Below are 26,845 nucleotides of genomic sequence, written 5' to 3'. Positions count from 1 at the left end.
AGAAGAGTTTAAAAAGAAAAATTTAGATTTGCAAAATTTACTTTCAAAGATCAATGATGATCATCAAAAGAAAATTGATGATCTTAAAACTTCTTTTGATAAAGTTGGAACAAAACATTTTGAAAAAGGTAGAAATTCAAAATCCAACATTGTTAGAAAAAGTTTTAGAAACTACAATCATAGAGGTCCCCAAAGAACCTCTAATGGAAAAATCGTTAGAAGTATGTGGGTTCCTAAAGAACTCATTACTACTAAAGATAAAAATATCCTACACAAATGGATACCTAAGGGGACTAGGATTTTGGAAACTAATGAATATGGACCCAAAAGAATTTGGGTACCAAAAATCAAAAATTAATCTATGTTTGTAGGGAAATGAGCATTGCTACAAGGCACGGGAAACAAATTCAAATTCATGGTACCTTGATAGTGGATGCTCAAGACACATGACCGGAGACAAAAGCCGGTTCATTGAGCTTAACGCCAAAAATGGAGGAGAAGTGACTTTTGGAGACAATTCAAAAGGTCACATTGAAGGTATTGGTACAATAGATAATACATCTTCCATACAAATTAAAAATGTTTTATATGTGAATGGATTAAAGCATAATCTATTGAGTATTAGTCAATTATGTGATAAAGGATTCAATGTCTTATTTGAAATTAATGGTTGTAAAGTCATTGACATTGCATCTAATCGGATTATGCTTGTTGGTCATAGAATAAGAAATATATACATGGTGCATTTAGATTCTTTTGATATGACTAATTTATGCCTAGTTGCTAAGGATGAACATGATAGTTGGTTATGGCATAGGAGACTAGGACATGCTAGTATGAGTGTTTTGCAACGGTTAATTCAAGGAGACCTAGTAAGAGGGTTGCCTAAGCTTAAATTTGATAATGATAAAATCTGTGATGCTTGTGCTAAAGGAAAACAAAAGCGAGTTTCTTTTAAATCCATTAATGATGTATCAACTAGTAGAGTTTTACAATTGATCCATTTAGATCTTTTTGGGCCAACTAGAACTACTAGCTTGGGTGGAAAACAATATGCATTTGTCTTGGTAGATGACTATTCTAGATATAATTGGGTTCTATTTTTAAATACTAAATATGAAGCATTAGAACAATTCATCACGTTTTCAAAAGTAATCCAAAATGAAAAAGGTTACTCTATAACTAGTGTTAGGAGTGATCATGGAACTGAATTTGAAAATCTTGGATTTACTGAATTTTGTAACTCTAACGGTATTAGCTATAATTTTTCAGCACCTAGAACCCCTCAACAAAATAGAGTTGTTGAGAGGAAAAATCGAACTTTGGAAGAAATGGCTAGAACCATGCTTTGTGAAAATAATTTGCCAAAATATTTTTGGGCGGAAGCCACAAATACCGCTTGTTATGTTGTAAATCGAGTAATGATTAGGCCAATTTTAAAGAAAACTCCATATGAAATTTTTAAAAATAAAAAGCCTAACATTAGTTATTTTCATCCTTTTGGATGTAAATGTTTTGTTTTAAACAACGGTAAAGAAAACCTTGGCAAATTTGATGCTAAAAGTGATGAAGGAATTTTTCTGGGTTATTCCTTAAATTCTAAAGCCTATCGTGTATTTAATAAAAGAACTTTAGTTGTAGAAGAGTCTATACATGTTTTTTTCGATGATAATCCCTTTCCGAGGAAGGATTCTTGTGTGAATGATGATGTAGGTGTTATAAATACAAATGACGTTAGACATGACGTTGGAGAACCATCATCAAAGGAAGAAACGAAAAATGAGGAAACTCATGATCCTCTTGAGAATCCAACCATTGAAGAAAGGGAAGTATCTTATCCAAGAAAGTACAACTATGTCAAGGATGGTGAAATTATAGGTGATCCATCCAAAGGGGTAACAACTCGATCTTCTCTTAGAAATATTTGTAATTATGTTGCATTTATCTCATGCATAGAGCCTAAGAATATTAAAGAAGCATTAAATGATGAACATTGGATTATGGCTATGCAAGAAGAGTTAAATCAATTTGAGAGAAGTAAAGTATGGACATTAGTTGAAAGGCTTAGTAATAAATCTACTGTAGGTACTAGATGGGTATTTAGGAATAAGCTTGATGAGAGTGGTAATATAGTGAGAAACAAGGCTAGACTTGTTGCTCAAGGGTATACTCAAGAAGAGGGCATAGACTATGATGAAATATACGCTCCCTTAGCTAGGATGGAAGCAATTAGAATGTTATTAGCATTTGCATGTTTCAATGAATTTAAATTATATCAAATGGATGTTAAAAGTGCATTTTTAAATGGTTTTATAAAAGAAGAAGTGTATGTGGAACAACTTCCAGGTTTTGAAGATTCAAATTTTATGGATCATGTTTTAAAATTGACAAAAGCTCTTTATGGTTTAAAGCAAGCTCCTAGAGCTTGGTATGAAAAATTGTCAAATTATTTAATTGAAAAAAGTTTTTCAAAAGGGAAGGTTGACACTACATTGTTTTTGAAGCATAAAGGTAAAGATTTATTAGTAGTTCAAATTTATGTTGCTGATATAATATTTGGTTCTACTAATGATGTTCTTTGCCAAGAATTTTCTAAGCTAATGCAAAGTGAGTTTGAGATGAGCATGATGGGAAAGCTCTCATTTTTCTTGGGACTCCAAATCAAGCAAAGAAAAGATTTCATCTTCATCAATCAAGCTAAGTACGTCAAAGATATGCTCAAGAAGTTTGGACTGGAAAATGGGAAACCTCATGACACTCCAATGAGCTCTTCAACAAAGCTTGACTTAGATGAAGGAGGTAAATGTGTTGATGTTAAATTATATAGGTCAATGATTGGATCTCTACTTTATCTAACTGCAAGTAGACCGGATATTATGTTTAGTGTTTGCTTATGTGCTAGATTTCAATCATGTCCTAAGGAATCATATTTACTAGCTGTTAAGAGAATCTTTAGATACCTTAAAGACACTCCTAGTTTAGGACTTTGGTATCCTAGAGACTCTAGCTTTAGCTTGCATGCTTTTTCTGATGTGGATTATGGAGGATGCAAATTAGATAGGAAAAGCACCTCCGGTACTTGCCAATTCCTTGGAAATATGCTAATTTCTTGGTTTTCAAATAAACAAAATTGTGTTGCATTATCTACCACTGAAGCCGAATACATTTCAGCTGGTAGTTGCTGTGCACAAGTTTTATGGATGAAACAACAACTTTTTGATTATGGAATTAAAGTAGGTACCATTCCTATCAAGTGTGACAATACTAGTGCTATTTGTCTCAGTAAAAATCTCATCCAACACTCTAGAACTAAGCACATTGAAATAAGACATCACTTCATTAGAGACCATGTCACTAAGGAAGATGTAGTTCTAGAATTTGTTGATACTTTGCACCAATTAGCGGATATCTTTACAAAACCTTTAGACAAGGAACGATTTTGGACACTTAGGAGAGAATTAGGTTTGACCAATCTATCTTCACTGAGTGTTTAAAATAATTTTAGCACTTTTAATAATAAATGAAAAATGCTTATAATAGTAATTTTTTATTGCATTCATTGCTATTAGTTAGGGGGAGTTTATGATTCTTGATGAAAAATTAATTTTATGTTCAAATATCGTTTAAAGATTAATTGAATTGTTTGAACATGATTAATTTTCTATATATGAGTTCCGATACCACTAGAGGAAATTAATTTAGCATTTTGGGTGTTTAAAATCGGATTTTAGCATTTTGGTGCAGAGGGAATCGATCCCCCCTTGAGGGAACCGATTCACCCTTTGAAGGGGAACCGATTCCCCCCACAGGGGAATCGATACCCCCTGGGGTTCTGGTTAAACACGGGCAGAACCCTTATTTTTGTTCAAAACACTCTATTTTTCTTCCTTCCGTCGTTTCTCTCCCTCTAATCACTCAAATCTCCATTTTTGCCTCAAATCAACGTTTTTAATCGGAATTCACTTTAAATATCATCATCTAAACCTGTTTGAATCATCAAAAACGTGCAAACTTCATCTAATCTCACTCAAATCCGAAATCATTCAAGGTATTTTTCCAAAACTTCTTTTTTATCAATTTATGAACATAGAACTAGTTTTAATTAGTTCTAGGTTGAATTTTAGATCGGACATTGATTATTTAGTGATTAGAAACTAGATATTACAACTCATTTCATCAAAAACACAAGAATTTTCCTAAATTTTCGAAATAAAATTTTTTTTAATTTTCAAATTATTGTGTTTTGATTAAATTATGTTGTTGTTATGAAAACTATACATATATTGTTTCTCAAAACCATATTTTTCAAAAGTTTTTCAAAAACTTTGCCCATTAGGATTGATTTAGAGAACCTTGAATTATTGAGGACTCAATTGAGTTTTGAGATTGATTGAATTATATACATGTGTTTTCTAAATTGTAGGTTATCAATTCTATTCCGATTTTCTAAACCATGTCCAATCCTAAACGTGCTAGGTCATCATCTAGTCGTTCACACCATCAACCAAATCAACCTCCAAATCCTCCTCCAATTCCAATTTCTAATCCTAATCACATTGATCTTAACTTGACTATCCAAAATTCGTGTTTCAATCATCCTGGTCCTAGAAATCATCGTTTTTGGTATTTTCAATATTTTGACTCTTACAAAATCTGGGAAGAACGTATTCCTTCTCGTCAAGCTATGTTAGCTATCAATTTTAAATATCTTCCTCTTTTACAAGAGTGGAAATTTGATAAACTCTTTGACCTTGAACCCATCGTTTACCATCAACTTGTTCGTATTTTCTATTCTAATGCCATTTGTGTTAAAAACCAAACTGAAACCGAAACCATAGGAATTCGTTCCTACCTCCTAGGACAATTCTTATATATTGACTCGGCTTACATAGCCAATACATTCGGATTAGATAATGATGGTATTTCAAATGAAAAATAGGTTTTAGGATCTCGTTATAAAAGAAGGGATAGTGCAAGTGTCTTAGACCTTCATGAACGTTTTCTTCATCTAATGATTTCTTGGTGGTTTCGACTATCCGGAGGTCGTTATTATACTCTTAGAGCCTTAGATCTTTGGTGGTTACATTGTTTCGAAAACAATATTAAAATCAACCTACCTCAGATTATTTTTGCTGAAATTGTTGAAACTGTAAATCTTGTTCCTAACAAAAAACTCTGTTCATCTCTTGTTTACGGTTGTATTTTGAGTAATCTGTTTTCCAAAGCTGGGCTTAGAGTCGGTCTAGATGTCGTTTTTCCCCTTAAGAAACAAATTAACCTTCTTTCCTTAACGAGAGTGGGATGGATTAAGGATAAGGAAACCGGTGAATGGGTTCGATCTTCTGCAAATACTCTGGGAGCTAGTTCTTCACAGGCTCCACCCGAAGCTGACGAAGATCTCGAGCTTGAGCAATTAATGCGAGACATCGATGAAGCCGAAGATGAGCCTGAGCAGCCCGAGGAGCAAGCACAACAAATGCATCAAAGGCCTCCATATTTTTAAACCTTTATGGAGACATTCAATTTTCGATATGCTACCATGGATTCGCGCTTTACTTCTATAGAGTCCCATTTATCCACAATGGGAGCTCAACAATTAGAAATTCTTCGGGAGATGCGTACAAATAATGAAGCAACCAACGCGCGTATTAATGACCTCACTAACGAAATGGCCGCTATGCGAGCTCGTTTTCCTCCTTCTGATCCTGATATGTGATTCTATGTTTTGCTTTGAACTCCAAACTTATTGTTTTAACATTTTGAATATTTTGGAATGTTTGAATTTGTGGATTGATTGACTTTGAATTTGTTTTTATGAATGGTTAGAAATTATCTATTTGGTGTGATTAAATTTATTCATTATTGCATCATTTACTTCATGATTAGATAAATGACCAATTTTGCCATTTCACATTAATTATGAATATTGATTATGAAACTAATGGCTAACGTTTCTCTTGCTTGTGATCTTAGCAGCTTATATTATATATAATCAATTGGCTAAATGATTTCAAATCCTTGTTTAAATTCTTTAAATTGTCTTTTTGATTTAACAAAAAGGGGGAGAAGTGTTAGTGTTAAAGTAAGGGGGAGTAATTTCAAAACTTGATTTCAAAATCTTAAAATTACTAAAATGTTTTGTTATATCAAAAAGGGGGAGATTGTTGAAAACATTTTGATATTTCGATATAACAAATTAAGTTAAATGAATTTTAAGATTTTCCAAATGATTTTCTAAGTATATTCGATAAAATTATTCGAATATCAAAACATTACTCCAAATCTTTCAAAGATCATTTTTAATCCTTACTCAAAGTGTAAAATTAAGTTTTAATCTTAAAACAATTTCAAAATAATTTTACAAAGTATTTCGAAACATTTCAAAGCCAAAAATTCTAGATTGCTCATAGGGAACCGATTCCCCCCTAAGGGGGTACCAATTCCCCCCTGAATGGTTTGGCTCCGAGAATTCCAGTATGCTCGGAGGGAACCGATTCCCCCCAGGGGGTACCGATTCCCCCCTTGTATAACGGTCGAAATATTTGAATTTTACACATAGGGAACCGATTCCCCATAGGGGGTATCGTTTCCCTCTACGCTCCAAATTGTTTTATTAATTGTTTTCACACTAAAACGGCTATATTATTTTCTCTAATTATCCCCAACGTTCAGAAGTGATTCAAGGTGTATTTAAGCAAGCTTAGAAGCCATTGATCAAAAACAAGAAACATCAAGCAATTAGAATCAAGAGAGAATCAAAGAGAAAGCATCAAACCTCAAGTTTGAGCATTTCAAGCCTATTTTTCATTCAATATTCATTTTGCTTTCAATAACACTTATTGTACTCAATTGTATTTATTCTTGAGTGTTCTTTCTTTGTTCTAGAATTGTGCAAACATATTTGCCTTGTGAGGTTTTTCTTGTAAGTTTGCAAATTTGTATTTCTCTTTGAGAAAAGAGTGTTCTCAAGAATTGGGGTATATTCTTGAGGGAGTTGTAAGGTTATCTCTTTGGCCTCAAAAGAAAGAACAAATTAGTGAATTTGTTAGAAAATCCTTAGTGTGGATAGCTAAGGTAGTGGACGTAGACTTTGGTTGATAAAGTCGAACCACTCTAGATCGCTGTGCAATTTCTTTCAATTTTCTGCAAAAGCTTCCACAAAATTTTTTATTGTCAATTCACCACCCTCTTGGCCGATTCAGTCAATCGATTAACTCAACAGGATGGAATAGAGTTGTAACAGATTAGACTAAATTAGATTAAAAATTCTATTTTATGAATTATTAAGTTAAATTGCTTTACGAAGACAATATAAAAGAATTTGTGAATTAAAATATATTCACATATTATAAATAATAATTTTATGGACATGGTATTAATGATTTATTAAAGACTGACTAGACACCCATAGCCATTGGATTTCCGAATCAAACACAATTGATTTTCATTTTTCTTTTCTTTAGAAAAAGCCATATTGATTTTCATTTTTCTTTAGAAAACAAAACCTTATCAACATCATTTTCAGACTTTTATGATTTATCAGCATCCGAAAAAGGTATATATGAATCATAGTTTTTACAAGCACTATAATTTATATATATGGAACGACCCAAATCCAACTGAATATGAATTTGTTTGCAACACAATACCTTTAGTAGCCCACATGCATGCATGGTGCTTTGCTTTATCATTTAATAAGCATCCAGCATATATGTACTCCTACTCCTAGGCAACCAGGATGAAGCGAATATGGAAGAAAAGAAGGAAGAAGAGCCTGCACAGATTGTACTCAAGGAAGAAAAAAGAAGAAGAGCCTAAAGAAGAAAAGAAGAGGCTGGTGATTGATTTCATAGTTTATGGTATCAAAATCCACATGATGATGAATTTACAGTGGAAAGATAATTATTGTCATACCTCCAGTGTCTTGTCGATTTGTGAATCCACCTTTTTGAGTCAGAGATTTGGAATACGATTAGTTAATACAAATCCTTTTGGGATATTGAGTTTGTACTTCATATTATCGTTTACCGTGAAGCCTGTGAGTGGTTTTCTGTTTGCTGATATTAACAGATTAAACACAGAGGAGCATATTACAAGGAGGAAGGCCGTTGTTAAGGGTTTTTGTCTTTTGATTCGCAGCCATGGGGTCAAGCCCTAACTTTCACGGGTTATATATTGAGTGAAGTTATTAATCGAGGGTTTAAGTCCATGAGCTTTAAGATGTCAACAATATATTTTAATCACTCTTCTCTTATGTTATTGAAAATATAATATTTTATCAAATCCATGTTCATCATAAGGTAATTTAGAATTAACAATACTTCCAAGCATGCATGGTGATCAATCATCTTAATTGCATTCGCTTCTCGCATTAAATTATTGACCGACAGACGTTCAATTAATAATTGAATCTATACTTCTAGCCTTATTCTGCTAATTACTTGTAATTTTGCAACCCATTCAGAGTATTAAAAGATGATCCTAGTGTTTTACAACCCAATTAACATCTTTTTAATTTCCCACACATCTTGTATGTAATGAAAACAAGTTAACAGGAGTAGAGGCAGCGGAAACGGATGTGCGAAATGGTCGAGCAACAGTGAAAGGGATTATAAATCCGACAAACCTGGTAGATCATATATACAAGAGAGCCAGAAAGCAAGTATCCATAGTGAAGGATGAAGAAACAACAAACAAGATGCACAAAAGAAGAAGGCAAAGGAGGAGGAGATGGAGAATATGATCATAAAAAGACTAGTGATATCAAGAAATTTTAATATTATTGATCCAAGTACAACTCCGAGTTCGTATATCCTCCATTTTTTAGTGACAATAACCCAAATGCTTGATCTCTCATGTAAGATCCATATATATATATATATATAATCATTAATTAACTCATCACTCATAACTTTTATTACTAAGTGATATAATTTTTAATATTTTAGAGATAAAAGCTCATCACCCAGAACTTTTTATTTGTAACAGTTGGAATATTAGAAATATTTTACAAATATTACAACAAAAAATTAAAAAAAAATGTAGAGTTTCTTAATGGTGAATACCCCAAGAACAGTGAAAAGAATCTATACTAGGATATATATTTTTATGTACTGTTATTTTGTTTTGTTTCTGTTAAGTTTTTTTGAGTTGTTGGGTCATTCTGTTATGAATGACTCGTGTTTGTTGGGCTATATTGCTCCTTCTGTCCACTATATATTTGTGGGTTTACTTCTGTATTTCATTAGTGAAGTGAATAAAATAAAAACTGAGTATTAATTCATTTTTCTCTCTCTCTTTTGTTCTTTTGGTTCTTCTTTCTTTCTTAGCTAGGGCATGTTTTATGCCTTCTCTAATTTCATCTTATCACCGAAGTTTCATATGGTATCACAGCGATTTTTCGATAAAAGAAGTGTCGCCGATGGTGAATCAAAGGTAGATCAATGATTTTTTTTTTATTGTTTTGTCGAGGTTTGTTTGTTGTCTCGCGAGATCGCGATCTCCTCTGCGCAACCCTCAATGTGTTTGGTCCATTTGTTTCGCTCTTTGATTGGTCTCCTGGTAATATTCTTCCTCTATTTTTTTTTCTTTTCTTCATTGTGCTGGTTGCTTGTTCTTTCGTTTTGTTTCTTTGAGCTCTAATATGATTGTTTCTAGTTGTTGCGTTGATAGGATATATATTCTTATGCACTGTTATTCTATTTTGTTTCTGTTACGTTGGTTTGGGTTGTTGGGTCATTCTGTTATGAATGACCCGTATTTGTTGGGCTATATTGCTCCTTCTAGCACACTATATATTTGTAGGTTTACTTTTGTATTTCATTAGTGAAGTAAATAAAATAAAATTGAATATTAATTCCTCTCTCTCTCTCTTTTGTTCTTCTGGTTTCTTTTTTCTTTCTTCTTTCTTAGCTAGGGCACGTTTATGCCTTTTCTATTTACATCTTATCATCGAAGTTCCACACTATCTACCCCAAGTTTTTCACCCGATGGAAGTGCTTTTGAAAGTGGTGTTATATACATTTATTCTCTTTTCATATACACCACTAAAAACTATCATTTTTTTGTCCTTCGGTTCCAAGGTTTAGATTTGGCTAATCTAGATCGACCCGGGTAGCACACCTAACTTTGTTGAGTGACTCTCCTAACAAAAATTTTATGCATACATAAGGACTCGAACCTGAGACCTTGTTTAAATTGTATCAAGTTGCGTACCACTTGAACGAACACAGTTGGTAATAAAAACTATAGCTAGTTTTAGTTCATTGGCACATTAAGTCTTCATATCTAAGAGACGAAAAGAAGCTACTGCTGCATGCCACCTGAACCCTGGCATACAGTAGACCAGTAGTCAGCCAATTGTGATTGGGTTCGGGTTCGGGTATGGGTTTGGGTCCGGGAGGTTGCTAAGAGCTAATTCTATACTTCGTTTGCATCGCCTTGCCACGTGGCATAACCTTTTTGGCACTATAAATATTGACACTTGCCAAGTGCTCTCCTTGGTATCCTCTTGATTAAAAATCAACAAACAGCTCAAGTTTTACTCCTAAACTTGTCTGCGTGTGAGAGAGTGAGAGAGGGATCCAGCTCCAGTTAGGGGGGAGTTTGCAAGAAAGGAGAGACAGATGGAACGCGGAGGCTTCCGCAGCTACCGAAAACTCCCCGACAATGCCTCTGGTAAAGTGTGTGTGTGTGTGTGTATAACTTGAAAAAATGGTGAAAATTACTGCTTGGATCCATGATAATTTCCCCATTTTATCCATATGCAGCTGCACCTGCAATATATTTATCTTTCTTTATGAGATGATTCTACTATATCTACCCCTCTCATTCATGAAATCCAGTATTTGAATTATCTCTTGCATCCAACTGATACTATTTTGGTTTCTGTCTTTGACCTGGATTTGCTACCATCCATCGATATTAACATGCAGATGGTGTCTTCAGCTTTCCCCTTTTTGTTGTTTCTCACTTTCTTAATTTGATGCATGTCCGTGTTTCGGATTTCCTCCGAGTTCTTCTTCGATCGGGATGCTTTACCTTGCTTGATTTTCTGTTTGCATTACCTCTGTTTGGTGGTGCTTGCGAAGATTTAAGTGGAGACACAAGATCATGGAAACTAACTTAACCAAAGCAAATGGCTTACGGCAGGCGTGTGAAGCCAATCGGAAACGCATTGGCACTTGACCCCACGATAACAAGTGGCAGCCATGCATTCATTCTGTGCTAAATGAATAAAGAAAGCATCTTCATTTCAAAACTTCAAATTTAAGTCAAAAAAATGTTTTCAGCTTAAACAATTCTGAGCTTCTAACGGGCCTTTTGCATGCTTAACTGGTGCCATGGCCCCTGGGTACCTAAACTATAACTCATGGGGCCTTTCATGTTTCCCAAGGACTCCTCTTTCTCATCCTCGCCTTGTGTTCACTCAACTTTAATATATTTTGTCCCATTCACCCGATTTCAATGACCAAATCTTGCTAATTAATAGTTAATTTTTAATAATGTGATTAGTGTTTTATGTCTTTGAAATAAGTTGGGAAAGTTTGTTTGGTCCAGGATTGAAGGTGCCAGAGATGAACGTGAGAACGGGTGAAGTCAACCATACACACAACAGCCACTCGAACTCCGATGACAACGAGTGCACCGTGAAAGAACAAGACCGCTTCATGCCGATTGCTAATGTTATAAGGATCATGCGCAAGATTGTCCCTCCGCACGCTAAAATATCCGATGATGCCAAGGAAACCATCCAAGAATGGGTCTCAGAGTACATCAGCTTCGTAACGGGAGAAGCCAACGAGCACTGCCAATGTGAGCAACGCAAGACCATCACTGCGGAGGATGTGCTGTGGGCAATGAGTAAGCTAGGCTTCGACGACTACATCGAGCCTTTGATGGTATATCTCCATCGCTACCGGGAACTGGAGGGTGAACGCGGATCGACCAGGGGTGAGCCGTTGGTGAAGAGAGTGGTTGATTATGGAGCTTTAGGTGTTGCTTCTTTTGTACCTGCTAGCTTCCACATGGGGAATCACCATCACCATGGCCATGGCTTCTTTGGAATGGAACCATGGGAGGATATCTCAAGGGTGAGTCCAATGCAGGCTCATCGCAGGCTGCAGTGGCAAATGCGGAACCATATGCCCAGCAGCTTAAGTGAGGCAGCCTGCTGCAGCTATAATAATAATCATCAGGGATTAAGGAATGATTGCTTTTTTTCTTTTTCTTGAGTGATTGTCTAATCATGCGACACTAATTCAGTCGCTGAACTCTTTCTATATGTTGACTTGCACTAGGAGTGACTTCATTTCCATATTTAAGGTGTAATTTTACGCTTTAGACTAAGACTTTCTGATCACTATATAATACACATATAAACCTGTTTTGTTAACTAAAGTTGCGTAAATAGAGATAACTAATGATAATAATAAACAAAAGCAGTGAACATCATAATCATGAATCTACGATCTAAGTGAGTGGAGAGTATTACTGAAGTTTTGGATTAATTTTTTTTAAACAGATATTTCCTTGTAGTCATTCTATATTATTTATCATTTTAGTCAAAGAAAATGAAGCTATGTTTTGGTTTATTAGGTATTATACGAAAGATGGTGATATCTGAAATAATAAAAAGAGAGTGATGGGAGTTGGTTCATTGAAAGTTTGCAATGATTTAAGGTTTAAGGTTCATCGACTTAATTAGTATATGACTTGTAAAAATCGTTCATATCTATATTTCTATTTCCTGGAAATATAAAATTGAATCATATTACAACCGTAGCGATTGATGGTTTTTTTTCTTCTTCAATACATTTTTTAAATTTTCGTTGAAATAAAGCATTAAGGTATGATATTATCACATGTTGAAATTACCATATCCATCAAACTATAAAACCATATTGAACAATTTAAACTTTTATCAAATACGTTAAAAGGTCATTAAATATATCAACTTGAACCGTAAAAAAAGAAAATAAAGTTGCAAAAGTTCAGTAGATAAAATATAAATTTTAAATCTCTTAAAATAATTTTTTTATGTTTAGAAACCTTTGACTAATTTCATGTTTATAGTTATCATTTTGATTCATTAAGAAAACCATCAAAATCCATACGACTTTGCACGTTGAAATGAGAATGACTGGTCGTGGCAATGAATCTGGGTCTCATTTAATATTTGTCCAAGGCAGGCACAAAGCCATTACGTTGCATGCCGTGAATGTGGAAACTGGAACCTAAACTTCTGCTTTAAACATTTAAGAAAGACAAATTCATAACCGCAACTGAAGGACAATGGGCCAGTCACCAAACTACTAACCCCACACAAATTAAGATAAATATAAAACACACCCATCACCACTAATCTTCCTATTTATGACCAATAAAACATTGTTCAATAAAAAGAAGAAAAAATAAAAATTCACATAAAAGAACTGATACATATCCAAGCTATTACTACCATCTTTTAGAATGCGCCATGTTAAAACAGTTACATGACAGAGCAAGCTTGTGGATTCTCGTCGCTAAAACAATCACCGAGACTCGCACATTTGTACCTGTAGCAGCAGCCGCCCCAGTTATCGTAAACTGGCCTACCATAAGAATAGCATGGGGGAGGAAGTGGTGGTACACCAAAGTAGCAAGGGGGAGGACCCCAAAGATGGACATGGTAACATTCTGTGCAACAACATCTGACCGGCGGACATTCCGCCGGCGGCGGTGGAGAAGCCTTTTTCGCTGGTGATTTTGGCGGTGATTCTTTGGGCTCCTTGGGTTTTCGAGGTGGTTTGATCTCGATACTCTTGATGGATCCGCCACCTTTACAGCATAACTTGTCCCTCAGCTTCTCTGGATCGCAGCAGACCACCGTGATGGTCACCGTGTTGGCCTTCTTGTCGTATATCTGGTCTCGTATTTCTCTTGTTCACAATAGCCATTATCAAAAATCAACTCAGACTATTTCTCGCCTTGAGCTTAATTATCACCCAAGACCTACCTAGTACTGTGTTGCAATTCAATGATAATAATACATATAATAATACAAAATGACAAATACGAACAATTACGTATGTACATACAGGTGCGGACAAATCATAAAAATGAAAAAGGTTAGAAACTCACGAGGGAACTTAGCAAGAACTTTCATCACTTTCTTGTAGCAGCGACAACACTGAAGGTCGACCTTCAACACCATTATCGTTTCCTGCATCCGTACGTAGCATATATTTCATGAAACAATTACGTATGATAAATGAAAGTTATAGAGATAAATAATTCCATATCCCAAATTTAGCATTCTTGAATTTTGCCGCATTATTAAGCATAAGAAAGGCAAATAACGTATTCCGGTTCCGGCATGGAAGAATGAGCAGATGAGCTATATCTTAGTTAGCCTCTTTTATAATAATAATGATACTCCTATAATTAAAGAATAAAATTATAGTGGAAAGTGAAACCTTTACCTTCTCCGCCATGTCTGTTACCTTGGACCTGCTGAAGATCAATGTTGAAGTGAAAACTGTGCGAGGCTGTGGAAACTCCGGTTTAGGGTTAAGGTGGCAAGAACGTTATAAAATGTAGGTAGGCAGGCAGGGGGCGAAGGGGTGTGAATTAAAAACGAAGTGTAGCAGTAGAATATTCAGCCTCCCATGTGCTGGCGTTGATGGATACATCTCACCTTACTACATGGAAACCATAAATTATATCGTACGCGAGGTTGATGATGTAATGCAATTATGCGTCATTCGCCCAACCGTAAAAGTGTCCCATGCCCAAGTGGCTCAAATTAATCCCATGTCCAATCTATAAATCATCCAACACCCTCAATTAATGATAGGAGATGGAACGCGACTTCTCAATCACTTGGTGTCCTTTTGATTTTCAGGAACTCGTTTTTTTCGAGGATATACTATTAATATGCAATTTCGTAACGTAAGAAAGAGAATTAAAGGTTGAATACATTTGGAATACATATCAGTACCACAGCAGCTGTAACAGCAGTGAAGGTCTATTTTCATCACCGTTGTTATTGGTCTATGATAATACCATTCATTATTTCGCACCATCCGTTTCAAAGATATTTGGTCAAACACCAAGCCTGAAAAGTTCATACCAGCCTCATCCAAATTGCTCGGTCCTTTATTTGGGCTTTTTGGCCCTTTACAGCAAACGGGTTTTAACCCATTACGGCACCCAACTTTTCATTTTTGAAATACGACGTTTGCTACATTATCACTGGTCATCTCGATGTGACGAGTTTTCAGAAATATAATTTTTTAGTGGACCCCGATGAGTAGGCTCCACATAGACGAATCCATTTAAAAATATTATTTTTCAAAAAAATTATAAAAATAATATAAATTTTAAACCATTAAAAAAATTAATGAAACTCGTCATATCGAATCCAAAAAAAATAGCCGTTTATAGTCGTTGGTCAACGGGTAACAACAACGGTCACTTGGGCAATGGTCATCATAGAACTTGTCACCTCGATTTTTTAAATTTATTGTCGTTTATAGTCGTTGGGATTAGGACTATAAATAGGGGTTTAGAGTTTAAGTTTTTTATCATCCTTTGTTACGAACAAATTTGAGAAAAAATTGTACTTCTTAAAGAAATCTCGAAAAATGGCTTCATGAGAAGAAATGTTACGCCTCCATAATGTTAATATTTCATCGATCAAACTCTGTTCGGAAGAAGAACGGAGCATTCGTCAACGCAGGATGATATCGACAGATCCGCATCAACGGATGATGATATATCTTCAACAATCCGATCTATATCTAGCCATATTTGTATGTGGATTTAAGGTGTACCTGGCGTTGATTTCTACTCTAATTGAACGTTAGAGGCCCGAGACTCACACTTTCTATTTCTTGAGTGGTGAAACGAAGATTACTTTGGAAGATGTCGCTTACAACTTGATGTTCTTGTGAATGGTGTCGTCATCGTGAGGCGAAATAATTATAACCCCATGGGTATGGTTTACAAAGTTTTGGGAAGGTTGCCACTATTCGAGGTCATGGACGGCTATCGGATACGGATAACGTGGTTAGAAGTCCAAATTTCAAGTGATGGGCAACTCTTTTGAGGAGGAAGTTATTTTTACATCCTGGGCATATATTTTCTTGTTGATCAGATGAGTATTATTACTTGATAAATTCGGTAATTTTGGCATACACTCAGTATCTATCTATTTTAAATAATTTTGTTGAGGGTTGTAATACTAGTTGGTGCTCGACGATTTTAACCTTTTTGTTCTGGGAGCTTTGCAAAGGTGCAATCGTCGAGCGGGGTCGAAAAGCCGATGTAGCATGCTGTCTAATATTGCTACAATCATGGGCTTGATATCGATTCTCATTTTTTACGCAAATTACAATAGCTTCAGTTGAGTTTTCTCTAGCTGGAAGGTAATTTTTTAACTTCATTTTTAACTAATTTTTTAATCATTTTTAATATTTTTATATGGCGCCATAAAATAACCGAGATGAAGTTGTCGGGTGCCACTAAAAATGATATACGGATGAGGATCGACATTGTCGGTCGACATGCGATAAATATTAGTTCTTTATTTTATTTTATTTTGAAATTGTTTAACTTTATATATACAAACTTTTATAATTAATATTTACAATTTTCTTGGCTTCCTTATTCTGACAAAGAGATCTACAAGTTATTACCATCGGGATTTTTTGATGGGTCTGATTTATGGTGTATCGTGACGCCTATATTATATTTTACTATTGTTGAGTTGCAAGTCGCTGATAGAGTGTTGTAACAATTTGCATCTCATCAACTGATTCCTACGCAAATATTTGATATGGACGCGCTCTATACAATTGATACGCGTAGGAAATATACAGAAAATTGGCCGATGAAGCATGCTTACTACATTGAGTGATGGAATCAGCGTCAATAATTGTTCCCGGTGCGTTATGAGATTACACCGATGGACCTATATTTCGACCATTCTCCCTATCTTTGAAATTACAAAGAAAATAGGAAATCATATCTCACGATAGCAAAAGAGAGGGGAAAATTGGAACAACATAAGGTCATATTTGCCAAGTCGAAAAAATCATCGTCATCTTCTTCTTCTGCTTCAGCATCTACATATGAAGTTACTATTATGCATCTCTCAGGTTAGTTTCGATTTCTGTCATGCATATCATACTTCAACCGAGACTCATCCGACTTGGTTAAAGGTTCATGGGATGCAATGAAACACACTCAAGCATCTTCGACAGAACATGCGAGTGAGGTGAATGAGATCATATCATATATGGTCAACAAGGTAGCCAAGTTGATTCAGTAACAACAATGATGGGATCAAATACCATAAGCCCATTACCGTATTTCAAAGGTAGATCTTAGAGTTTGTTAAGTAACCTTCTTTTGATCAACAAAACCAAGATAAAGATAAATATGACAAAGATGACAATCAAGACCGACGACCCCGTCGTACTCGACGAACACTACACCATTATCATTCGACCACTCCTCGACATCGTTAAAAACTTAGAAAATATAAATAAATTTTATTATGTACTAGTTTGCAAGCAATTTATTTTTTTAATACAATTATTAATTTATTTTGTAATTAATTTTTTTAAATTTAATCCAGCAGAACTCATCACCTCGAGGTAATGAGTTCTATGATGACTGTTGCCCAAGTGACCGTTGTTGCTCGTTAACCAACGATTATAAACAACTATTTTTTAAATTCGAAGGAACTTGACGAGTTCCATTAATTTTTTTTAAAGGTTTAAAATTCAAATTATTTTTATAATTTTTTAAATAATATTTTTAAATGGGTGATAATTTCTTTTAATTTACATTAAATTAATACCTCACGTGGGGCCTACTCATCGAGGTCTATTAAAAAATTATATATCATGGAACTCGTCACCTCGAGATGACACTATAGCAAATGTCGCATTCCCTAAAATAAAAAGTCAGGTGCTCTAATGGGCTAAATATATAGCATGTTTGCTGTAATGGGCCAAAACCCCCTTTTTTTTGTTAGGCTGGTACAACCAATGCAGATTAGTAATTATAATATATTTTCTATTAATAATGACTTTTTTTTATTAACATGGACTAAATACAATGTAGTATTTGTTTATAAATACATAATAACCTTTTCTTAAATAGTTAAAAATAACAATAATAAAATGACAATAACAATAACAATAACAACTTCTTATCTTTTTTTTATCGGTCCTAGGCCTATAAACGAACCAGACGAACTCAAGCAAGGTTATGTTCATGTTCGTTCGTTTAACTTTAACCAAACAAATGAACGAACATGAACAAGCACGAACAACTAAAAGATTTTTGTTCGTGTTCGTTCATTAAGAAATTTAGCTTGTTCATTTTTGTTCATGTTCGTTCGTTTAAATGCTAAACAAACGAACAAACATAAAATTAATTGGGTTTATATTTGAGAATATTTTTTTCTTTTAAAATAATTATAAATTTATATTTTTTGTCAGGACGATATTTGCCCGGCGAAAACAATTGTCGTTATTTTCTAAATCTCGTCTCGAAAAATAAGTGTTTTTCTTCTGGTATAAGATAAAACACAATTTGAGGAGTCGCCACCAATCATTTATCGAGGTGTGATTGGTCACAAAAAATGCTTGGTTATTTTAATAAAAATTATAAAAATATTATTAAAACAACACGAAAAGGGTCTGCTTACCAGAAAATGAGTTTGGGAGTTAGTTACGTTTGAGGAATGATTAGCACCCCACAAAGCCTAAAATTGCTACCTTTGTTCATTAATTAATGTATTTGCAATAAAATTTACAAATTTTATTTAATTTATTTTATGATCCCTTCAACAAATATCAGGGTTATTATTTTATACCAATAATCATTTAAAATATATTTCTAACAAGTTAAGGAAATATTTAATGATTCATTGTATAAAATAATATAACCCGATTACATAAAATAATTAAAACATGAAAATATAAAAAATTAAGGCCAATACTGTAAATAAATCATATTTGTAGTATTAAAAGTGTAAATAAATTAATAGTAATATTAAAAATTAAAGTATTAAAGTTCGATGATTAAATTGTAAAATAACGAAAATAGTGGCCATAGATCGAAATATCATGGAAAGCTAGGTACTGGAAGTGTGATTTAACCATAATAAATTATACGGGACTAAAATAAAAATTATTAAGATATAAGGGACTAAATAAGCTATTTCACCTAAAATATATATATACATGCAATTAATGACTAAAATAAAAAATAAATAAAATGTGAAGACCAAATTGAATTACGTAGAAACCTGATCTCATTGACCAAATTGTAAAGCTTACAATATACAGAGACCACAAACGAGGTTTACCCACTCACAAATTACTCATAAGCCCCTCCCCAAAACGACGTCGCATGGGGAGGGGTATTTATACCCAAAATCTGGCCCTTAAGGGCCTTAACCCTTTCATTTTTAATTTTCTCTCTCAAAAATAGAGAAATGAAAATTCTCTCTGCCTTCTCTCTAAGTTTCTCTCGCCGGAGGGAAACTGTCCACCTGTCGACCATCGTTGACCACCATTCACGGTGGTCAGAATTCTGGAAAACACTCCAAATTGAAGCCCGATTTACCCTGATCCTGAATCTGAACCTCCTTTCTCCTAAAACCTCTTATTTTATCCTAGATCTAAAATAAACCAAACTTGTTACCTTCGATTGAACTTAGATCTCCGACGACGTTTTGGTTTTCGGCGAGGGTAAGTTCTTCTCTCATTTCTTTTTCGCTTTCAAATACTCTGTTGGTTGCTATATTTCATTGGTTACCGTTCGTTTTTCTCTTTGTTGTCGTGTATTTCTCTATGTCCGTGTCTCTCGTTGTCTCTGTCTGTTGTGTGTATACTTGCTCTCCTCCCCCTTTGTTATGCAGGATCAGTGGCCTTTTATAGGCCTCGAAGATCCGTTCGTAATGATGAAGCTTTGGTGAGTCACCCTTGGGTCGATGAAGTGTGCGGCTGTCCTTCTACTTCTGGATTCTTCTGCTGAGGCGGTGGTGGCATGGAAATGGCTGGTTGGAGTAGTTGGAGGCGGCGGTCGGAATAGCCCTATGGTGATAATGATACCCTAGGGTTTCTGCTGGATCAATTTGGGCCGTTGATCTCCCTCTTTGATCGGACGGTGGTAGGAACTGGCGGCTGGTGACGAAAATGTGGAAACCCTAACCGGGTTTGAGCTTTTCGGGTCTGAATCATCTGGTCCTGGATCTGCTTCGGGTCTACTGACGGATTGACCCGATTTGCTGTTTGAGTATGGACCTTTGGGTTCGGATTTGTAATAGGCCTCTGGGTCTGAATCGGGTCTGTAATATTATTATTTAATTATTTAATAATAATAATAATATAACAATAATAGTAATAATAAATATAATTATATTACTACGTAAACCAAGACGAAAATGATTTTCGACAATTTTCTTTAATTGATTTGAATAATTTTTATTTTGGTTTAAAATTAATTGAGATTAAAAATATTAATGGGTTTAACGTTAAAATTTATTAAGTCTTTATATTTCAAACAGGTCTGGATAATGTAAACGAACATAAACGAATGAACATAGACGAACGGATTATCGTACATTCACGAAGGTAAATGAATGAATAAGCCTTTTGTTCATGCTCGTTCATTTAATTAAAAGAACATAAAATCTTGTTCATGTTCATTCATTTAATAAACAAACGAACATAAATGAATTTCTCGCCGAACGATTAACTGAATGTTCGGTTCGTTTACATGCCTAATCAGTCCATATAATAATGATAAATAATAATATTGTCACTAACCACAAGTCCACAACCGATGTCAGTACAAGAGAAGTAGTCCAATATTACTTAAGTGGCGTTTCAGGCCTTCCTAGGCCCATGATGACTATACCATTCCAAGGAGATGAAGAGCCTTGCACGTTTAAAAAAAAGGAAATAGAAAGATTATGTTTTAGAGGACAGAAAGAGATATAAAAATGGTAATTAAATAAATGCCTAATTCATACTAAAAATGCCAAAAAAATAAAAATAGCAATCAGCTGAATATTAGGTCTTTCTTAGACAAAATTTTAATGTAATTTTAAAATAGTAAAAGTTGCTAAAAAATAATGCATAAACTAAGTTTTGAAGAAAGAGAGTCAAATCATAAAGATCACTAAATATTAGGTCTTTCTTAGACAATTTTTTTCTACACATGCACTATCACAATAATAGTCTACTTCTTTAATAATTTAATAATTGAGATAATCTTCATTGAGGCTATGATGTAAATATTAGTGGAGTTATTAATGTAATTTTAAAACTAAATTAAAATATCAAAATGCGCAACAAACAAATTTATCCATCAAATAATTAATTATTGATATGCGATAATAAATAAATAATAAAAATAATACATCAAATTTACAAGATAAAATATAATTTATTCATCGGACACTACCATGATATAGTGACTTCACTATTTATAAAGTATTATAAACAAATAAAGTTCCTTAGAATTTTCAAACATTACATGTGATCACGTGAGAGAAGAGAGCGCGTTGAAATGATTGTATACTTTGGAGCATTTGAAATGGCAAATGATTAAGCCGGTATATAGTTCAATCATAAAGACCAAATTGTAAATAACATAATATTTTAAGGATTAAAAATAATTGTCCCATGAAGAAAATTTGCCACTAGCTGTCGGTGCATTAATTCCATCTGCATTTGGTGCAGCCACTTGACAAATTAAGTTGCTTTGCAACTTTATGTGCCCATCAGAATTGGCTTTGAAATTCAAGCCATTTATTAACAGTGTAAGCTAATTTTTACAGTTTAACTTAATTCTTTTTGTCTCTCATCTTGATCTCTCGGTTCTTCGGTGAAAACTTTCAGCTGGTTTTAGTTACAAAAACGAACAAAGTTCCAAGTGTAGAGTATCCCATTCTTGGCTTCGATTATAAGGCAGTAGGGGCAGTGAAAGATAGCAGGCTGTGGCGGGAGTAAAACGTACGTGATAATAGAAATAAATAAAATCCAGCACCAACATGCATGGAAGATTTGAACAGAGAATCAACAGCAATTAAATATTAGACAACCAATTTAATATTCATATAAGACTTGCAATGCATGCTCGAAGTGGCTTACCTCCATAGCAAATCATAAAACCACGTGGGGTACAACAAAATTGATTAAAAAATGGCGGGAAAAAAAGCTTCGCGCAGTGCCGTTGCCTAAGCGAAAAAGAAAAGAGAAAATACAAACATCATTAGTTGAACGAAGCAAAGGGCAGGGCCCGGGTCCAATGCAACGGCGGATAAAGTCTGGTGCCCCCGAGTACGAACACGATGGCCATTCGTAAACCGGCCTCCCCCTCCTCTGCGGCCGAAACCGCCGCTTCTGGCGCCTCCTTTCCCTAACGCTGATTGTGCCATCAGAGCCAAAACAATGCCAATGACCATGATTATTAAAACCATGTTCACAGTCTTCCTGGCTGAAAAAATGTTGGCCATCTTTGTTCTCGTAGATGAGACCTCAAACACAGAGATACGCAAAACCAACCTGATTGCTTGCTTAGAGGAACAGCCGAGAATAAACCATAAGATGGAAATGCTAGGGGTTGCTTTCTCCTTTAAAAAGGGAAAGCTGAACAGATGAAGCATACATTTTATTTTTTTCTCGTGATGGAAGTGAGGGGTGGGGGATATAGAAAGATAATGTTTTAGAGAACTGAAAGTGATAGGTATATAAAGGATTAATATAAAAATAAGGGCATAAACTATCCTTAAAATTGAATTTTAGTGTTTAAATAAAAAAAATTTATTAAAAATAGGTGTCTAATGTTTTTTCCGTTATACTTTTAGATACTTACCGTTAAAAAAATCATTAAGTGACGCGTGTCATGTTTAGATTTTTAAAAAAAAATAAATAATATTTTTGTTTTCAAAAAATCAAAATAATATAAATGTGACATGTGTCACTTAACGAGTTTTTTTAACGATAGACACCTAAAAGTGTAACAAAAAAACATTACACACCTATTTTTAACAAAAAAATTAAACACTAAAAATTAATTTTAAATATGATTTAAATACTTATTTTTGTATTAAACTGTATATAAATGGTAATTAAATACCCAATTCATACTAATAATAAAAATAGCAATAAGATGACGGGACTGAGGTGAATATATATGCGGAGTGACAATGTTACTGATTTCTGTGGGCAGACCAATTCTGAATCACGATTATGACTTTATGAGGCTAAGTAAAGCCCAATTCGTAACTGCTTTCTGTTTTGGACTCTGACTTTGACTTTTTGAACTCATAGTAAACTTAAAATGCTTTTAACACAATTTCAAGTCCAAACCAACTCCATATTATAGATTATTTAGGATAAACTATCGATTTTGCCATTCATCTATTTTAGTTCCTTTGTTTTGGTCAATTATTGTTAATATTTTATAATTTTTATTTTATTTTTACGTCTTTTTCCTTTCATCATCGGTAATCTAACGACATTTTTGTATCACCGCCTTATAAGATCAAAATAGAAAAAAATATTGAATATTAGTAGAGTAATTTAAAACTTTGATCTTTGAGGAAAGGGGCCACCTACCTAGTCACTTGATTAGATATTTTTTTTATTAATGTACGGTGACTATAAATTATAGTATATGTTTTAAAGATTTTTAATTATTTGATAATAAATATTTAAATATCATATAATGGTGCTCGAACTTGAGATCTTTAAGGACAACAATCATACTTTTAACTATTAAAATCGTTTGGTTCATGAGTAAGCATGTTATTTGTGATAGTTTCACCACAATTTATATTTAAATTATACTTATATTACAGTTACAAAAAATATATTTTTTGCACTATTGGAATTTTGAATCTCATGCATTTCATATAAAAAGGCTAAATATTTGGACATATTAAGCATGTTTACGATAAAAGAAATGTTGCTCTCGTTCTTAAGTTTTAGTAAATGTGTTTATAGGGTGTACGTGTGTTTATTATCAATTGACTAAAAATATTTTAAACAAATATTATCTTGTAATTATCATAGTCTAATAAAAATAAATAAATAAATACTTAACCACAAAACTTGACTAAAAATTTATTATCATTTCACTAAATTTAATACTTAATTTATATTGTTGTAAAATTACAGATTTAAAAATTATTTATTTATTAAAAAAACTTTAAAAATCTAGTTTTCTCTAATTCGTGTGTGGCTCATTTCTTTTCTTTTTCATCTTTATTGATCGATGGCGAAATCAACTTTAATGTTGCTTGTCGACCGCTGTATTCTTTATTTTCTTTTGCTTTTATTTATCATATCTTTATTTATGGCACGTTTTTTATTCTTTATGACATTTTTCGATTCTTTGGTTGTTTTTTTTAAGAGTTGATTTGATATCGTCACGACTAATCAATATGGCGTTTATCTGATATCTATTGATATTTCCTACTTTGGACCCTCGGATTTGATTTGGATATCTGATTTGCTTTTGTGAATAACTTTTCACGTTGTTCGAGTCTGATTTGTGGTTTGTTTGTGATTTTTCAATAGCTTGATCTCCTTTTGTGGTTTGTTTGTTGATGCGATAAAATATGTTTGTATCTATCTTTGTTCGAGTTTCTTGGTTATATTTAATCTTTCTTTGTATCTCTTTATGTGATCTTAAATGACTAGTTTTATTCCAATTATTATAGAAAATTTTCCTAATTATGTGCTTAATTTACGATTTTGATTGAAAGTCTTTATTGTAATTTGATATATTTCCTATTTTGAATAAAATTAGTCGTTTCTATCAAAAAAAAGTATTTATTTATTTTTATATAATTATTACTAAATTATTTTAAAAATTAATTTTATAATATTTATTTACGGTAAAATAAAAAAATAAATTATTTAAATTAAACAATTGATATAAAATATTATATCACACAAATTATCTCGTATTGATCTTCTTTTATTGCAGTTAAAAGAAATTTTAATCACCATTAGGTTTCATCCTAATTAATAAGAATCGACTCGCGTAGACACGTGATATTAATGAGTGAATCTCATAATAAAAATCTTGGGCTTACAGTTTTAACTCCGCACTTCCCTCGTCTCATTACATATTTCTAAATTTAAAATTTTTGTTGTTTCTTTTTTTACAACAACAAGAATAAGGAATATATTAATAGGATAAGGACACCAATATTGATAAATTAGAGAGTCTAAGGAGGCGGCCATTAATAAAATGAAGTAGCAGTCAAAATTAAAACTGAATTTCATTTAAATAATCATAACTTAATGTTAAAATGTTATTTTTTTAAAAAAATATTAGTTTGTACAATGGAGAAGTCAAGAATTCAGAATAATCGGAGAATGGGTTGGTTTTTCACCGAATTAATTGATTTATTTTATTATATAATAACAATAATCCATGGTTTTGAACATAGTTGGACTCTTGTGTGTACTTTTGAGGTTGGAGAGCAACGACGAATCAAAATATGAGTGGATTTTCATCTTTTAATTTTTGAAAATTTAGATAAATCAATCTTTAAGTTTAAATATTTAATAAATTATTATGTTTTTAAATTAAATAATTTATTTTTTTCTATTAGGTTCTAATTCCGTCTTTATTGATTAGGAATTTGACGTTTAGTTTTTTTAGTCTCTTCCTTTAATTATTGTTGGCGCTTTTTAAAAAAAAAAAAGAATTGTATTTGTAAACTATTCTATATTTCATTTCTTTAATATAATATACGGTGGCTGGCTGGTTGGTGGCATGTTTTTATTTAATATTCAAATTTAAACAGTAAAACAAACAAAAATCGCTGATGCGCTGTGAGTACTAACTTTTCCTAGTGATCCTCACTTAAATTCGGTTAAAATCGAATTAATCGATTGAATAAAAATTTTAATCAGTTAACGGTTAATGGTTTATTTTAAATTTTAATTTCGATTAATTCAGTTTAAAATAAGTTAATTAATTGAATTAATCAAAATTATTAAATATTTAATATTATATATATATATATATTATTTATTTTTATGGGTGTTTGAATTTGATTTTTACCGAATTATAAATTAATCGAATACATCAAAAAATATTAAATATTAGATATTTAATATATATTATTTGTAAAATTTGGTTAATTCTGTTAACCCATTAATTAACATAACTTAGTTCGATTCAGTTAAATTTTCTTAGAAAAATTCGATTTGGTTAACAATTAATGGGGGAAAATTCGATTAATGAAATTTGAGTAATTTTGTTCAATCGATTAATTGAATTAGCCATTTGAACACCCCTACATACAATATTTGAGTATCGAATCAAATCAAATCATACCTATTGCCCATCTGTATCTCTTATCCCATCTTTTCGTCTTTATGTTATATTCTTGTTTTTGTTTTTGGGTTTCAGCTCTGCTCTCAATCATCACCTTTTTATATTCCTTTTCATGTTTGTTTCGGCATTTAGGTCTTGCAATTCATAAATGTAATCACGACCCATACCCATGACAATTAAACGAATAATATATGGAAACATAATTTAAAAGTAAAATATTGAATTCGATTTTAATTTAATTGATTTTATTGGTTATATTATTATATAAACATGAATTTAAATATATTTAAAAGTTTAATATTATTTGATCTAAAAATAAAAAAGGATAGAGTAATCTATACAATAAATAATGAGTAACAAAATTATATAAAATTATTTTTTCTACTTCTTTCATGTCATTTAGCTTCAGAAATCTTAATGAGGAAATCATTTTGTTTTATAAAAATTATTCAACGATTAATTTATTTGATTTTAT

At 32.9% G+C, this 26,845-nt stretch overlaps 1 protein-coding gene and 1 pseudogene across 2 annotated transcripts; one reads left to right on the top strand and one right to left on the bottom strand.

The window, feature by feature from the left end:
• The first annotated feature begins 9,294 nt into the window (after positions 1-9,294).
• Positions 9,295-12,316, top strand: LOC120194649 (annotated as a pseudogene).
• A 1,056-nt stretch (positions 12,317-13,372) lies between these two features.
• Positions 13,373-14,570, bottom strand: LOC120194629 (protein PYRICULARIA ORYZAE RESISTANCE 21-like). 2 transcript variants are annotated; one of them, XM_039196889.1, is made up of 3 exons: positions 14,463-14,570; positions 14,122-14,203; positions 13,373-13,917 (listed from the first exon to the last, which is right to left on the bottom strand). In XM_039196889.1, exons 1-3 carry the CDS (start codon positions 14,472-14,474, stop codon positions 13,490-13,492), a joined length of 522 nt encoding a protein of 173 aa, XP_039052820.1. In that variant the 5' UTR covers positions 14,475-14,570; the 3' UTR covers positions 13,373-13,489. The 2 variants fall into 2 exon arrangements, with proteins under 2 accessions (XP_039052820.1, XP_039052819.1); XM_039196888.1 differs by having other exon boundaries at positions 13,403-13,917; positions 14,457-14,570.
• Between the last annotated feature and the right edge of the window lie 12,275 nt (positions 14,571-26,845).

This window comes from Hibiscus syriacus, unplaced genomic scaffold (genome assembly GCF_006381635.1).
Source record: "Hibiscus syriacus cultivar Baekdansim isolate YM2019G1 unplaced genomic scaffold, ASM638163v2 tig00117000_pilon, whole genome shotgun sequence".
Taxonomy (NCBI): Eukaryota; Viridiplantae; Streptophyta; class Magnoliopsida; order Malvales; family Malvaceae; genus Hibiscus; species Hibiscus syriacus.
The sequence above is the reverse complement of the archived record's forward strand: the minus strand, read 5'-3'. Positions and strand labels throughout refer to the sequence as shown.